The sequence below is a fragment of the Tachyglossus aculeatus genome, chromosome 14, assembly GCF_015852505.1.
Source record: "Tachyglossus aculeatus isolate mTacAcu1 chromosome 14, mTacAcu1.pri, whole genome shotgun sequence".
Lineage (NCBI taxonomy): Eukaryota > Metazoa > Chordata > Mammalia > Monotremata > Tachyglossidae > Tachyglossus > Tachyglossus aculeatus.
The window spans coordinates 12,997,341-13,012,808 of NC_052079.1; the positions used below are offsets into that span (position 1 = coordinate 12,997,341).

General features: G+C 43.2%; 1 protein-coding gene across 3 annotated transcripts in view; it reads left to right on the plus strand.

Annotated features, from left to right (window-relative positions):
* NPAS3 (neuronal PAS domain protein 3) overlaps positions 1-15,468 on the plus strand; it is a 686,751-nt gene that overhangs the window by 229,833 nt on the left and 441,450 nt on the right. For all 3 annotated transcript variants that reach the window (XM_038756404.1, XM_038756402.1, XM_038756403.1), the window contains exon 3: positions 5,154-5,398. In XM_038756404.1, coding sequence (XP_038612332.1) covers positions 5,154-5,398 — 245 coding nt within the window. The remainder of the gene's footprint in view (positions 1-5,153; positions 5,399-15,468) is intronic.

Consider the following 15,468-nt stretch of genomic DNA (forward strand, 5'->3'; position numbering starts at 1 on the left):
AGCTGGTACCAGCTGCGGAGCTCTAGGTTCCCTTGTTCACCGGGGCCAGAGATCTGACGGGCTTGCAGGCGTTCAAAGGTTCAGGAGTTAAAATGCCAAACCTTTGATGAATTTTTGATAGCTGCATTTTTAATGCAGGTCGACCCTCTTCCTTTGAGGCAGTATGCCAGATTAATTGATAAATAGTAGAACTCTGTGGTGCTAGGTTCTCCTAAGCCAAATAAGTCGGAAAAATCCATAAAAACCTGCCTGTCTGACTCTTTAGAAGAACTGAAAAAAAATAAAAAAGAGGTAAAATGTGAAAAGCCCTGACCTGATCCAAAGCGGACTGATAGGAAGTTTTCAGTTCTTACCTTGTTGCACAAAACAGTCTGTGAGGTAAGTCAGAGTCCTTCAGGGCTTGAAATGACTTTCTGGGAAAAGAAAAACATTTTGAGGGGAGCCCTACCTTTGTCAATCCAGTATGGGATCATTTGTGTACGAGAATGTGACCTTGGATAAGTCACTTAACTTCCCTGTGCCTCAGTTTCCTTATCTGTTAAATTGATGTTCAGTACCTGTTCTCCCTCCTACTTAGCCTGTAATCCTCATGTATACAGGGACTGCATCCAACCTGATTATCTTGCATCTACCCTGGTGCTTAGTACAGTGCTAGGTATGTAGCACTTAACAAATACTACAGTCTATTACCACAGATGCTGTGCACACATTGCTGTAGAGGGTTCTGCCTACATTGGGCATTCACTACTGCAGTGCATTAAATGGTTCCCTTCTGGACTAAGAAAGCCAGAGCTCTTCCCAAAGTGCTCACTTCTTACCCATGGAGTCACTGTAACCCCTGGAAAAATTGGGCTTATGATCATACAGAAGTGCAGTCATTTCTGCTATGACATGGTAAGGATGAGGCAAAGACTGAAAAGTGTGTCAGCTTCACTCTTTGACACCAGACGCATGTGCACAACTGTTTATTCCTACATCGCTCTGCATGTGCCAACTTGTGGGTTGTGTTGTACCTAAAGCAGACCTGTGCAGTGGGAAGAATGCTCTCTGATACTTCCACTGTGCATTATCCAAATTGTGTAATGGAAATGTGTTCTAGCAAAACTCTGTGCACAGTAGTATTTCCCAAGCACTTAGTACAGTTCTCTGCACACAGTAAGCGCTCGGTAAATACAATTGAATGAATGAATGAAAGTAGTCGAGTACATGAAGGGCAACTGAGCTTGTTTAGCCACGTGTTTTCTACTTCCACTGAAGCCTTTTACTTGGGTAATTGGGTCTTGAACAGTGTACATTCTGAGTAGAGAGTTATTGACTATTGACTTCTGTATTCAGGAAATTTGTGCAGTATTTTTCTTTGGGTGATACTTAAAAATGGGATAGACGCTCACCTGGATAGAATGGTTTGATTAGTGAACTCTTAAAAATCCATTGCAGGCCCCTAAACCTAGTTCTATGGGTAAGCTCCCTAAGGGCAGAACTGTCTTTTGCTTTCATTGCAGTCTCCAAGTGCTTAGTGCAGAGCTTTGTGGAGGGGAGGAATGAACCCTCAAGACCCAGGAAAAGCCCTAACTCCAGCACCATGGCGAGTTCACCTAAGACCATGGCACTCTCTAGGTTTTGGGAGAAGTTTGATCTTGTTCAGACTTTGGGAGGCCAAGAGTCAGGCAGATGGCTGTGCTCTGGAGGCGCCCATCTAAGGAAACATGAGTTGATCATGAATCATTTTCACAAACTCAGAACCTCATCACAGAAGAGCAAAGTTGCGCATCATTCTGCCTAAGGGAAACCCTGCACTGTATTCATTTGGGTTGGGCCAACCCAGCTGATATGTCATCCCATCCGGACTGGAGGCAAAATGGATGTGAACTTAATTTTGATAACCAAAGTACTTGTCATTGGGAATTCCCTGACTTTATTAAAGTTGGCATTGGGTTAATGCTTATTCGATGGCATTGTCTCCAGGCTGAGCTATTATATCTCCAGCTCAAAAGCCTTTCTGTCCCTCTGGTCATATTTTATTGCTCTTGCCCTCCAAACCAATCAGTGTGTATTATAAATTCATTGCCATCATTCTGCTGGGCCTAATGCTGCATAATTATGTTGTCCAGGAGCCATGGAAACCTTGCATTATTTAGTTGATGGCCAAGGAGATTCCTCCAATGGTGTGGCATGTTGACTTCAGAGTGGAGCAAAGCAGAACTTTAAAACCACATAAAATTGACTGTGAACAAAGATCAGTGCATAGAACAGTGCTTGGCACATAGTAAGTTCTTAACCAATACCATAATTATCATTATTATTATTATTATGGAGAAGAGGAGGCTGAGTGTAAGGGCATTGGGCTGTGAGTACTGGGATAAATTCCCAGACCCACTTATTCCTCACTGAATGGAAACAGCAAAAATCACCTAGTCTCTCTGGGGATCATGTTCTTCCTCAACCACTCTCCATTCCCCAACTCTGGGCAATCTCATGGTAAGCCATGTCTACACAAGTTAAGCAAGACCAGGTTCTTCATGCTGTAGGTGGAGGTCACCTGGTCTTTGTACCAATATAAATCAGATAGTGATTCAATGCTGTCCTTGAATAATTGTGGATGGGGTGATAAACGAAGGCTCTGTTAGAACATCACAGTTCTCCTCCATAAAGACAATGGAGCCTTGCATTAAAACTGAACATTTAAAAAAGTTCATTTGTGTAGGTGAAATCTGAAGGAGTTCTGACAACTCATCTCCACAGCCTCTTCCTGCTTCTTTCTGCTTTTTCTAATCACTGTGTCCCTACCGCTCAAACACTTTAGTATTCAGCCCACCACACTTATGTATGGAGCCTTATACTTTGTTTTCCCTATCTGCAATTTATTTTATCTCTCCTTAGTCCATAAACTCATGGTGGCCAGGGATTGTGACTACCAACCCCATTGTATCTCCCAAACACTTAGTATAGTGTTCTGCACACAGTAAGCACTCAATACGTACCATTAATCAAGCTGTAAAACTTAGAGTTCCCCAATATGTGACTGACTTGCTGTTAAAATACCAGGTAAGCTTTTGATTCAGTAAGTTGGCCATCTTCCCGTAGGTTTTCATAGCATTGAAGTATACAGTTCCTAAGATAGTGCTTTATTCTTCATTTCCCCTCCTTCATCGAGGCTGAAAAACTTTCCAAAGTGTGTGTGAAGATTTCCTTTTAGACCAGAGGGTCAAGGTCTCCTGTTCTGCCTGTGGGGTAAAAGTGGGAATTTGGAAGTTTGCTTAATTAGGCAGATGCCCTAGGTCTGGGTGAATATTTGCACAGAGGGCAAGAGCAGAAAACAAACTTTGCTTTCTTTAACGGGTGGTTCTGATGTGCCCAAACTGAGCATTTATGGAATTCATTAAGTGCTGGTCAGTCCAGAGACTGGAAATGAAGCCTCTCCATGCTCTTTTGTGTGGTAATAATGCTAATAATTGTGGTACTTAAGTGTTTATTATGTGTCAGGCACTTTACTAAGCATTGACGTGGATACAAGCAAATAAGGTACAAGCAAATCAGGTTGGACACAGTCCCTGTCCCATATGGGGCTCTCAATATGAATTCCCTTTTCGCAAATGAGGAAACTGAGACACAAAAGTGAAGTGACCTGGCCAAGGTTACATAGACAAGTGGAGGAGCCAGGATTAAAACCCAGGTCCTTCTGATTCCTGGGCCTATCTGTCCACTAGGAAACCCTGGTGTAAATTGGCATACATTTCTGCAACTGGCATATTTTAAAGGACATGGTTGAACTGATTTCATTGCACACTGAAAATGCTACACCGAGAATGCCAACGTTTCTGGTGGCAGACTACCGGTTGGCAAACTTTTTCTTTTTTATGAAAATCCTGTAAAAATGAAATTGCTTGAGTCCAGTATCTTATTGCAGATTATATAGACCTAGTGCCAGTATTCCTACAGCACTTGAGAATTGGGTATTTCACTAATCAATCAATTTTATTTATTGAGCATCTTCTTTGTGCAGAACATTGCACTGAGCATATGGGAGAGTACAGTAGAGTTGGTAGACATCCCTGTCCACAAAATGCTGCTTCAGCACAGTTCTGCTTTTTTTTTTTTTGCATCTAAAGTGAGACACACTTTCAAACTGACAAGAGTAATGAAAACATTATTGTTCTTCTTCAACCCATCCATTTTTGGAGCATCCCACACTGTAAAAACTTGAATGAGGGCCAAAGCTATACTGTGTTTGCTCTCTTCTCATCCTTCCATTTCTCATTCTTGAACCAAGGAGCGGGGAACCAGAAAGTTACCTACGAAACTTGTTGAGAGTTGACACACGTCAGAAAAATGCAGGATTTGATTGTTTTAGTGTGCTGCTGCTGGATTATCTCTTAGGGTGATGTTTCATGGGTGGGGATTTAGATATTGGTTGGGAATCACCTCAGTTGGTCAGACACAACTCAAAGGTCTGTCCTCATCTGGAAGCAGACTTGAAAAAGAAAAAAACATCTGGAAGAATATTTCACCTGTTCTCTAGGAGTGAATTCAAATTTCTGTAACTGATTTTGCATTTCTTGATTGTGGGAGGCTTACTTCTCTAATCTTAGAATTACTAGATTCACTGTGTATGGGACTGTTGCTCCTTAGGGATTTAGTTATAAATCCCCAGAGATGCTCAAAAACATGGCAAGTGACTGTTGTCCATTATTTCAGTCACTGGTCTCACACAAACCAGTGGGCCACATTTGAAGTTTACTCTCTGAATGGAAGATGGTTTGAGAAAGTGAATTCTGGAATTTGCTTTCCTGGGTGTAAGGTTAGAGAGGTTGCAGGGGGAAAGAGAGAGAGCGAGAGAGAGAGAAAGACATTGATCAGTGGCTTCATGGCACCAGCCCATAAGTGACATCTGTCATGTGCTTACTATATGCCAAGCACTGGTATAGACACAAGATAATCAAATTGGACACATCCCTGACCCACATGGAGCTCACAGTCTTGTTGGGAAGTGAGAACAGGTATTTCATCCCTCTTTTACAGCTGAGAAAACTGAGGTACAGAGAAGTTAAATGACTCACCCTGGGTCACTCAGCAGGTAGGAAAGCAAGTTGATTCTGTGTAACCGGTGGTGGCTGGGGTATTGACCCCTATTTTCCCTTGTTCTTTGATTGCAGTTTACAAGCCCTGAGAAAGGAGAAGTCCCGAGATGCTGCTCGATCCCGCCGGGGAAAGGAAAATTTTGAGTTCTATGAGTTGGCCAAGCTGCTGCCCCTCCCTGCAGCCATCACCAGCCAGCTTGACAAGGCGTCCATCATTCGCCTTACAATTAGCTACCTGAAAATGAGGGACTTTGCTAATCAGGGGGACCCCCCGTGGAACTTGAGGATGGAAGGCCCCCCGCCCAACACGTCAGTGAAAGGTATGAGTTAAGGCGTTGTTCCGTCTGCAATGTGGTAGTCTGTAGTAATCTCTAAATTGAAATGTTTACCATCATCCTTTCTTCTTTCCCTGCATATCAAATCCTTTAAAGGGATACAAATGTGGAAATCTGAGGTCTGCATGAGAAAGACACCATGTGAAGGTGAAAGAAACCTCTTCTATTTCTCTTTTATTTTCACAAAGCATCTGTCGCTTTTTAGGGTTGCGGAGAGAGGGGAGTGGAATGAATTGTGTTAGACTGCTCCTTCAGTTTGATTTCTACTTCCTGGAAATGCATTAAAACTGCTCCTTCTGGGCAAAGTGTGGAGACTTTTTTAACAGGACAGGACCGATATTCTTGGCTCTAAATATCTGAATGGAGAGAGGGCTGGCAAGTTGATCTGGCATTTTGCATTTGCGATGTAAATTAATAAAAATCAGAAACAGACTTTTGATTTTTCAAGGTCTTATTTATGCATCATCAACTGCATTAACCCAAAGATGGAAAATGCATCAAACAGAGAAATGCCTACAAAATCCTGGCTGCATTTCTCTTTATTTTTTTTTTTTACTTTAATTTGGAAGTCCTGCTTCAGCCTGCCACATAATGATGGCATTTTCCTTCTTTCGCTAATGTTGCTATTAGGTCCTAATAGTTTGTAATGCATTTTGAGTGTGAAATGGCAGCCAGCCTACTGTGATTGCAAACTTTTATGTGTGTATATGTATATGCATATAGATATGTGTGTGTACACACACACACATATGTATATATTATATGTGCATATTCATACATGTTTTGGAATGGGGATGCATGTATATGTGTACATAAGCATATGTTTAGCCTCATCTGATTCTTTTGGACTATTGATCTTACAGCCCTGAGGGATCATGGCCCAGAGGAGAGAGCCATATTGGCTTTTGTTTGCTCTTCCAGTGAAATTCAACCTCAGTGAGGCAGTGCATGGGGGTGGGGAAGTTGTGACAGGCCTGGAGCCTCTGGTTGTACTTGTCAATCGGTCTAGGGATGGGACAGCATCAGTGGGAGTGGCTGAGTTGGCTATCCTGGCTGGAAGAAAACTTAGGAGTGGGGAATGGGTCAGCTCTGACTTAGGCTTGAGATATAGGAGGCATAAAGAATGCTCATTTGGAATCCTGTTCCAGGAGAACAGTCAGTGTTGTCCATATTTCTGAGTATGTATACAGTGAAGAGGCAGGCTGGAGAAAAGGGAAGCGTGTGAGCTGGAGTGTGGTGGGGGAATGAGTGAATCAGCAGGAAGAAAAGAGGTTATTGTTTCAAAGCTGATGGTCACTGCTGAAATCTCGTAGAGAAAGTTGTTGTCTTTGAACCTTGTAGCATAAGACTTTCAGAAATGGACACAGGTGAGGAGCTACTTATTCTTCAAATGTGCAAGGATGGCATGACCACTTGACCACTGGATTGGACTCCACTGTGTACCACCCTTAGCTCTTTTCATTGACTGTTTGCCTGTGGTCAAGATGCATATTGTTCTAGCACCTGAGTGCCCAGCACAACTGAGAGATGAATCCTCCCTGTTTACTTGCCACTCTGGAAGATGGGGAAAATCCTGTGTAAGGCTGGTCCAGGGAGATGGCACTCCTAGATGATGGTGGGGCCTCCCCTACAGGTTCAGTCAGAAATCAGTGGGCCTCCTGCCATGCTGGAAGCTCTCAGGTTGCAGAACTACATTCTGCACTGTTACAACTTAGAATCAGCAGATCTGATACAGCCCTCTAGTCTAGTCTGCTCATTGTGGGCAGGAAACGTGTCTACCAACTCTGTTATACTGTACTCTCCCAAGCACTTAGTGCTGTGCTCTGCACACAATGAACACTCTGTATTGATTGATCTTCATTTGCAAATTGCCATCCAACAGCATTCTGGGCATTCATTGACCTTTCTCCTTCACCAGAACACACAGTCTCCTAGGCCTTTCATTCAATTCATTCAATCGTATTTATTGAGCACGTACTGTGTGCAGAGCACTGTACTAAGCGCTTGGGAAGTACAAGTTGGCAACATATAGAGACGGTCCCTACCCAACAGCAGGCTCACAGTCTAGAAGGGGGAGACAGACAACAAAACAAAACATATTAACAAAATAAAATAAATAGAATAAATATGTACAAATAAAATAAATAGAGTAATGAATTCGTACAAACATATATACAGGTGCTGTGGGGAGGGGAAGGAGGCATTCGTGTCCAAAGCCAATCAGGAATTCTTCCTTAGGCCCCATCTATCTCCCGAATAATCTTCTAGCTTGGCCTGACCCCAGCTAAAATATTCTTAGTGCAAAGCAGAGTTGGTCTCTTCCCCATTGGATTAGCCTGGAAGGACTTCAAGCCATCCCTGCAAGAAGCTCCTGCTCTGCCTATTGCTTGAGTGTTCACTTCTCCAGGACTAACTTATGCAACTGAGGAAGGAGAAAATGTCCCCATTTGCATCTTTGGAGTAGGTCTGTCCTGTTCTGGGTGAGATGGGGCTGTTGACAGTGGGAACATGTCCCAGTGCTTGTGTCCTGAGTTCCCATCTCCTTATCCTGCATCCTAATCCCTAGATCCATCAGTGGAAATGCTAACAATGTGGGACCAAGAGCCAGTGAAGAAAGGGAACCGGAAAATGTCAGAGAAGTGATCCCAGCAACCTTGAGGAAACTTAATTGAGGAAATAGAAGCAAAGAGAGAGTGTACTGGAGGACTGAGTTGGGAAAGAGAATCGTGATGCTGGAAGCCAGGGATGTTTGCCAAGAGGGGTAGATGGGATGAGGAGAAAGCCCATGAACATGAATAATGTGGAGTTTTTGATGAACCCCTCTGTAAAAGAGATGGGGGGGTTAGAATAAAAAGAAAATTTAGACAATTAAGTGAAACCCTCTGGAAAATTCAGTCTAGGGTGAAACTTGAATGTGGAAAGCAAATGAATCATTCATTAACATGAAATGTGTTTGGTTTCCATTGTATCTGAATAGAGTGGTGTGTACCTTAATTAGGAGATAGGTTAGGACATGCAGACAAGCCTTTTTTCATTTATGTGCAGATGCTATCTCTAGCTCCTTGCAGTGCTTTCCGATCTGCCTCTTGCTGGAGGGGTTGATGAGAGCAGCTCCCCTCTGGAGTCCCATGCACCAGGCTGGTCCATCTGTTTCTGTTGTCTCCCAACAATCCATTGCTTTTCACAGTGTTTAAGACTACTTGAAAGCTGATTTGCTGCTTTCCTGCACTCCCATTTCTGCGCACCATAACTGCAACTGCTTGGGTGTCCTGCTTTGGCCCAATCTCATCCTGTATCATGTCCAGCAGGTCTTGGCTTCAAGGCTCTCCATCACCTCACCCGTTTCTACCTCACCTTCCTTCTTTCCTTCTACAGCCCAGCCCGCACCCTCCGCTCCTCTCCCGCTAACCTCACTGTGCCTCGTTCTCGCCTGTCCGACCGTCGACCCCCAGCCCACGTCCTCCCCCTGGCCTGGAATGCCCTCCCCCCCCCCCCCCCCGCACATCCGCCAAGCTCCTCTCTTCCTCCCTTCAAAGCCCTACTGAGAGCTCACCTCCTCCAGGAGGCCTTCCCACTTTGAGCCCCCTCCTTCTTCTCCCCCTCCCCATCCCCCCCCGCCCTACCTCCTTCCCCACAGCACCTGTATATGTGTTTGTACAGATTTATTACTCTATTTAACTTGCACATATTTACTATTCTGTTTATTTTATTTTTGTTAATATGTTTTGTTTTGTAGTCTGTCTCCCTCTTCCAGACTGTGAGCCCATTGTTGGGTAGGGAACGTCACTCTATGTTGCCAACTTGTACTTCCCAAGCACTTAGTACAGTGCTCTGCACACAGTAAGCGCTCAATAAATATGATTGAATGAATGAATGAATGTACTCTTGAAAGCACTGCCTCCATCTCAGTGAACTGAATGCATTCCATTAACCCATTGTCTGGCCCTTCGATGTTTGCATGGCTCATGGATAACCCTGATTGCTGCTTGAGAAGCCAGATATGCCTTCTGAGGTCTATCCAGATCTCAAATGCCATGTAGAAGATGACCCCAACACAGCTTTCCTATCTACCTTTTCCACGGACTTTATTTTAATCATTGTAAGCAATCTGCAATTTCACGGGCCTTTGGGTATTTTACTCAACACCTCCATTCTCATCTCTGAATTTGCCCCTTTTAGTTTTTGTATTAGAGCAACATTACTTTCTTGTAGCATATGTCCGTAGGGCATAAAGATGTCTCTTTAAGACCCCTTCTATGTCTGTGATGATGGAACAGCTCTTCTCTTCAGAGGGAGTATGTGCGGGTCCATATTGGCCCACTAGAGATGTGTAGAAGGCCTGGTAATTTTCATCTGCAAAGCCTTGTATCTATTTCAGCCTTGGATTTCCACCGCCTTTTACAGCATGTTTCTTTGCTTGCTCTACATTTCGTTACACGGATGTCCCCTAAATGTATTTATTAGTAACCCGGATCGTTTCCTCTAAAAAGTGACGGGTATGGTATGAGTGCAAATGTAAGAGGGTTACATATAAGTCCCTGCATATTTGCATTATATTGCTTTTATTAGTTCCCTGCAAGTCTGTTACTCATTCATATCTATCATTTATGAAACACCGCAAAAGAAATGTATTTTCATTTCTTGAGGTCTTTCTGCAGCCCTAGAAGACATTCATATGGATAAACAAGCACCTTTAATATCGTACAGCATCATACAGAAGGCGGTTCTTAATCCTGAAATAAGACGATTGATATTATACTTTGCACCTCCCTAAGCAATCTCCTGAATATACTTGGAGGCATTTGGAAAATGTTATGAAAAGTACTTATGCTATGTAGGTAACTTCTTTCTAATGTGATGGGCTGTTCATGTTAATAATTAAGTTCCAAAGCAAAAATGTAAATTTGTCTCTACCTACTCTACAGAAGTTTAATCAGTTGAATTTAGTATTTCAGAAAGGTCCTTTCCTCTGCCCTATATTCATCACCGCTTTTCTTAAAAGTCTATAAAGGCTGATGAGTTTGTTTTGTGATGCCCATTGTGTATAGATTAATCCAAGTTGTGCTGGCAGAAAGAACACTCAGGTGACAGTCTGTAATATTTCTCCAGTCAATTACTTCATGGAAATGGTATGTTGAGCAATTGGATGGTAACAGATAGTTTTCTCCATTATTTTAGAAATATCTGATTGTTATAATACAGATCAAATCGACAATGAACATTATGCATTATTCAAGGAATGACCAGACGTTCTCGGCAGTGTTTCAGCTAAATAACTGATGATTGTAACCTTTAAAGAAATCTCATTGTGGTGACTGTTGGTAAATCACTTCGCCATTCATAGTAATCTTTATTTAGAGGCTATCTAGAACCCATTATATCTTTTATTAATCTTAAAAGCAATAGCCGCTGATTTGACATTTGCTAAAACTAGATAAATTTTCTGTGCTTCTAATATAGCAGGCTTCAGTCAATTTCTGGAGCGTGTTGCTAGAGACACTGTTACACAGGGAATATTAACCACTGTAAGGAGATATTTTTGTTTCGATTTAAATATTGCAGTTTTAAAGGGACATAGTGCCTCTCCATATGATGTGACAATGCTAAAATTATCCAAAAATGTAGGCCGTGTGGAAGAAAAATCAAAGATTTTGTAAGATCCATTAGGCATTAGAAATAATTGGAAAGCATATTTTGGGCAAAAGCTGGCTTTCCGCATTTAACTTTCAAAGAATGGCAGGCTTTTTCCAGTAGCATCTGCTTTTAGCAGGCATGTCTGTCTGATTTTTGCCTGGGTTGTGAGTGGTGGAATGTGACTGGGAGGAGCAGCTTTTGGAAATCACCTTGAAAGTGCACCCACAGCCTTTAGCCAATGACAGATGCTTTGCCTATGGTCAGATTCATAATATGTTTCCTGGGAGGTCAAATGCAGAACCGACTCCAGAGGCTTTGGTAGGCCCAAATCTGTACCCTGTGCCTGTCGACCTGGAACAGCACTGTCCAGACAAACCTACGTTTCAGCTGAAGGACAGAATCCCAGGGGGCAGTCAGTGTGTTGGCTCAGTGTCTCCCGTATTATTTTATAAAAATGTCTTGGATCACAGGGGAAACCAGAGACCAGGCCAATTCCCTGGCTGGTATTTTACGCTACGTCAACTTGTGTTTACTTTCATCAAGAGAAATACTTCTGTTTATAGCATCCGGTGGGGTGTACCGTTGCATCCTGTGAATGTAAAAAATGGTGAGCTGAGAACTTTTTAGATCTGACATTCACCATGCTGCTCTATCTTATAATATGTTACAAGGCAGTCACAGCTTGGTAATGTGAGATGCCTTGGGGTAGGGCAGATAGAGCATTTGTTCAAACCCGACCCTAGACAGTGCCTCTTTGGACTGCTGATTTAGGCCCATTGTTATGATTTTCTCACAGTTCCAACACCTTCCTATCAGTGGGGCAATAAGCGGAGTGGCTCCTAAGTGGAAGTGGAGAACCATTATCCAAAGCCAGACTGGAAATTTGCCTTTCGGTTATTTAGGTAATAAGTGCTAATTTTCAGGAGCACAGGAGAGTATAAATGGGTTTTAATTATGTTTTCTTACCCTGATTCCAGGAAGGGCTTTTTAGAAATGATCTGCTTTTTCCTCTTTTGACATTTGACTAAAGTTAGGTTTTTGAAAAAGAGTTGAGTTGAGAAGGCTAGCCCTTTTCTCTTTCAGTCCCCCATGAAAACAGTGATTTGGGGCATCGGGGAGCGTCTACTTGATTCCTTCAGTACTTTTTACATCTGCCATGGTGGATTTCCCCCATTGGCTATGGGAACTGCAGGAACGCTATATGGCACAGATCAGTCAGTTGACCAATAGTGTTTTTTGAGTGCACTTCCCTGTTAGGCCTCCATGAAAGCTTCCTTGTTTCAAGGAAAGTTACACATCAAAAAAATCAGGATAGGAGTAGGAGTTTGGCTAACTTTGCTCTGAACTATCATAATCTTCTCTAGAGCTGGTATCACTGAGTTCTAAAATACAACCGCAGAGACCTACACCCAAGGACATATCCCTAGCCACAGAAATCAGATTAGGGATAAAGTAATCAGGCAGCAAACCTGAAAGAGTTCATCTACTCACCCTCTCTCTGCAACCTTCTCTTTGTTCAGCTTTCTTGGAATCCGGGTGGATGGGGCTAGATTTGAGTTTATGTACTGTAGGTAGATGCCAGATTATCGCTGAAAAGGTGGGAGTTGTAGAAGAGCGTGGAAATGGGTTAGAGGGATGAATGTGGCATCTGAATGTTAGTTGATCTTGGAATAAACAGAATTGAGGCTGTTAGGTTGGGCTTTTATTCGGGGAATTTGGCATTGTTGATTACATGGAACTAGAGCCCGACCAGGATAGTAAGAACAGGAGGAAGAGTGAGAATACACTTGACAGAAGCAGGAATATGTAACTGATCTATGGTATTTGAATGCCTCCTCTATTAAGCATTTGGACTGGTAACAGAAACAAGTTCTCCATTCCCTGCCGTCAAAGAGTTTACCTTCCAATGGAGAAGAGGTGCAGATAAAAATCATTTACAAATAGTGGGAGTCAAATGAAGATGAAATAGATGAATAAGTACAAATAAATGATGTACATAACAATCCCAATACTAGTCACTTAACCTCAACTCTACCCCAAGAGATACCAACATCCTGTTTTTTCCAGAGCCCCGCTTGTTGCACCCTGCACATTCACAGAGACTTTGTGGGGTTCTCTGAAAAAACAGATCGGTTGCTTTCTCATCTTCCTGGTGCAGTTGGCTAGACGTCCCCTTCCATTTGCTAGCCAGGGTGCAAACCCCATCAATCCGAGTCAGAAAACCCCACAGCCCATTTTGAGCAGGTGTGATACCGCAAAAGTCTTTTTTTTTAAGCTTCTGAATTTCACTGAGTTGGTTTGCTCCCAGCTGCCCAGATGGAGAGTCGCCAAGCTGGTTGTGCAGATTATTATCAGATGCTTAGTTGTAGCACAAAGGCACACATGTGTACGGTTGAGTAGAGAAATCCAGTAGGTATGAAAGGTGGTTTTTAAGTCAACAAAAACATCCCATAATAATATGTGTTCTCCCAAGGCCTTAAACCATGTTTATTTTTCTTGTGGACAAACATTTGCGGTGGATAAGCATTTTGAACGTTTAAATCCTCAGCCTTTGTGACCTTTCTTTTAGGAAGGGGAGTGAGGGGCACGTAGGCTCAATCCTTTGGAAGGATGTTTTTGGGAAAAATGGAATAAGCCAATGCTTGCATTCATCAGAACAGGACAAACAGCACTGTCGAACAACGCAAAGCATTAACTGTGGATTGCTCATATATACACATGTGGAATTGTGAGTTAGATTAGTCTCTCATGGGGATGATTGACGCCTGTCTACTTGTTTTGTTCTGTTGTGTCTCCCCCTTCTAGATTGTGAGCCCGTTGTTCGATAGGGACCGTCTCTCTATGTTGACAGTTTGTACTTCCCAAGCTCTTAGAACAGTGCTCTGCACACAGTAAGCGCTCAATAAATATGAATGAATGAATGAATTAGCAGAAATCAGTTCTGTTGGAACAGCCCTGTTAAGGTGGCAGGGCGGGAAAGGAACCTTGGCTTTCAGGGGTTGAGGCAGGAGAGGGAGGTGGAGGCAGGGGGAGATGAGGTGATAGGAATGATTGCAAATTCTGGAAATGCTACTGCCTTGCTCTTCCCCTCAACCTGCCACCAGGACTGTAAGCTCCTAGAGGGCAGGGATCGTGTCTACCAACTCCCAACTCTGTTGTATAGTAATCTCCCAAGTGCTTAGTACAGTGGTGTGAACACAATAAGTGCTCACATGCCATTTAGTGATTAGTGGGTTCAGTCTTATCCCTGCGCTGTCAGGCTCCATCAAGCGTATCAAAGGGGATAAATCCTATTCCAAGAGAGTGGTGATGTGGGTCCATTCATTCATTCATTCAATCATATTTATTGAGTGCTTACTATGTGCAGAGCACTGTACTAAGCTCTTGGGAAGTGCAAATCGGCAACAGAGATGGTTCCTACCCAACAATGGGCTCACAGTCTAGAAGGAATAATGATGGTATTTGTCTCACTATGTGCCAAGCACTGTTCTAAGCGCTGAGAGGGTTACAAGGTAATCACGATGTCCCACATGGGGCTCGCAGCCTTAATCCCCACTTTCCATATGAGGTAACAGGTGTCACAGAGAAGTGAATTGACTTGCCCAAAATCACAGAACTGACAAGTGGTGGAATTACAACCCACAACCCCTGACTCACAAGCCCGGGCTCTTTCCAATAAGCCAGGCTGCTTCTCATCACACATGTGGTGATAAATATTACCATCAATCCCTTCAGTAAGGATTTTTTTACTCCATTCATTCAGTTGTTTTTGAGTGCTTCTGTGTGCAGAGCACTGTTACTAAACGCTTGGAAAGTACAATTCAGCCACAATTAGAGCCAATCCCTGCCCAACAACGGGCTCACAGTCTACAAGGAGGGGAGAAAGACATCAAAACAAGTAAACAGTCATCAACAGCAACAGCATCCCCCCCGCTTCTGTGGCCCTCTCCCCCCAGCCTCGATATCCAGTCCTGGCACATGAATTTCTTTCTGTCTGGGGTTTAGTCCTATCATGCTGGATCCGGTGGCACCATCTTCATGCAGGCCTGGGGAAGCCCCCTTCCCACTGGCTTGAGAGCTGTCTCTCTGCAGTCCCAGCCCTAGGAATTGGACTGGTTGGTCCCAGCAAGCCCAAAGCAATCACTGCAGTCTCTGAGTTAGAAGAAGAGGAATGTGCCAAGCACTGCTGGCATAGATAATAGTAATAATAGTATTTGTTAAGCACTTACTATGTGCCAGGCACCGTACTAAGTGCTGGGGTGGATACAAGCAAAGTGAATTGGACACAATCCATGTCCCTTGTGGGGCTTATCATCTCAATCCCCATTTTACAGATGAGGTAACTGAGGCCCAGAGAAGTGAAGTGACTTGCCCAAGGTCACACAGCAGACAAGTGGCGGAGCTGGGATTAGAACTCATGA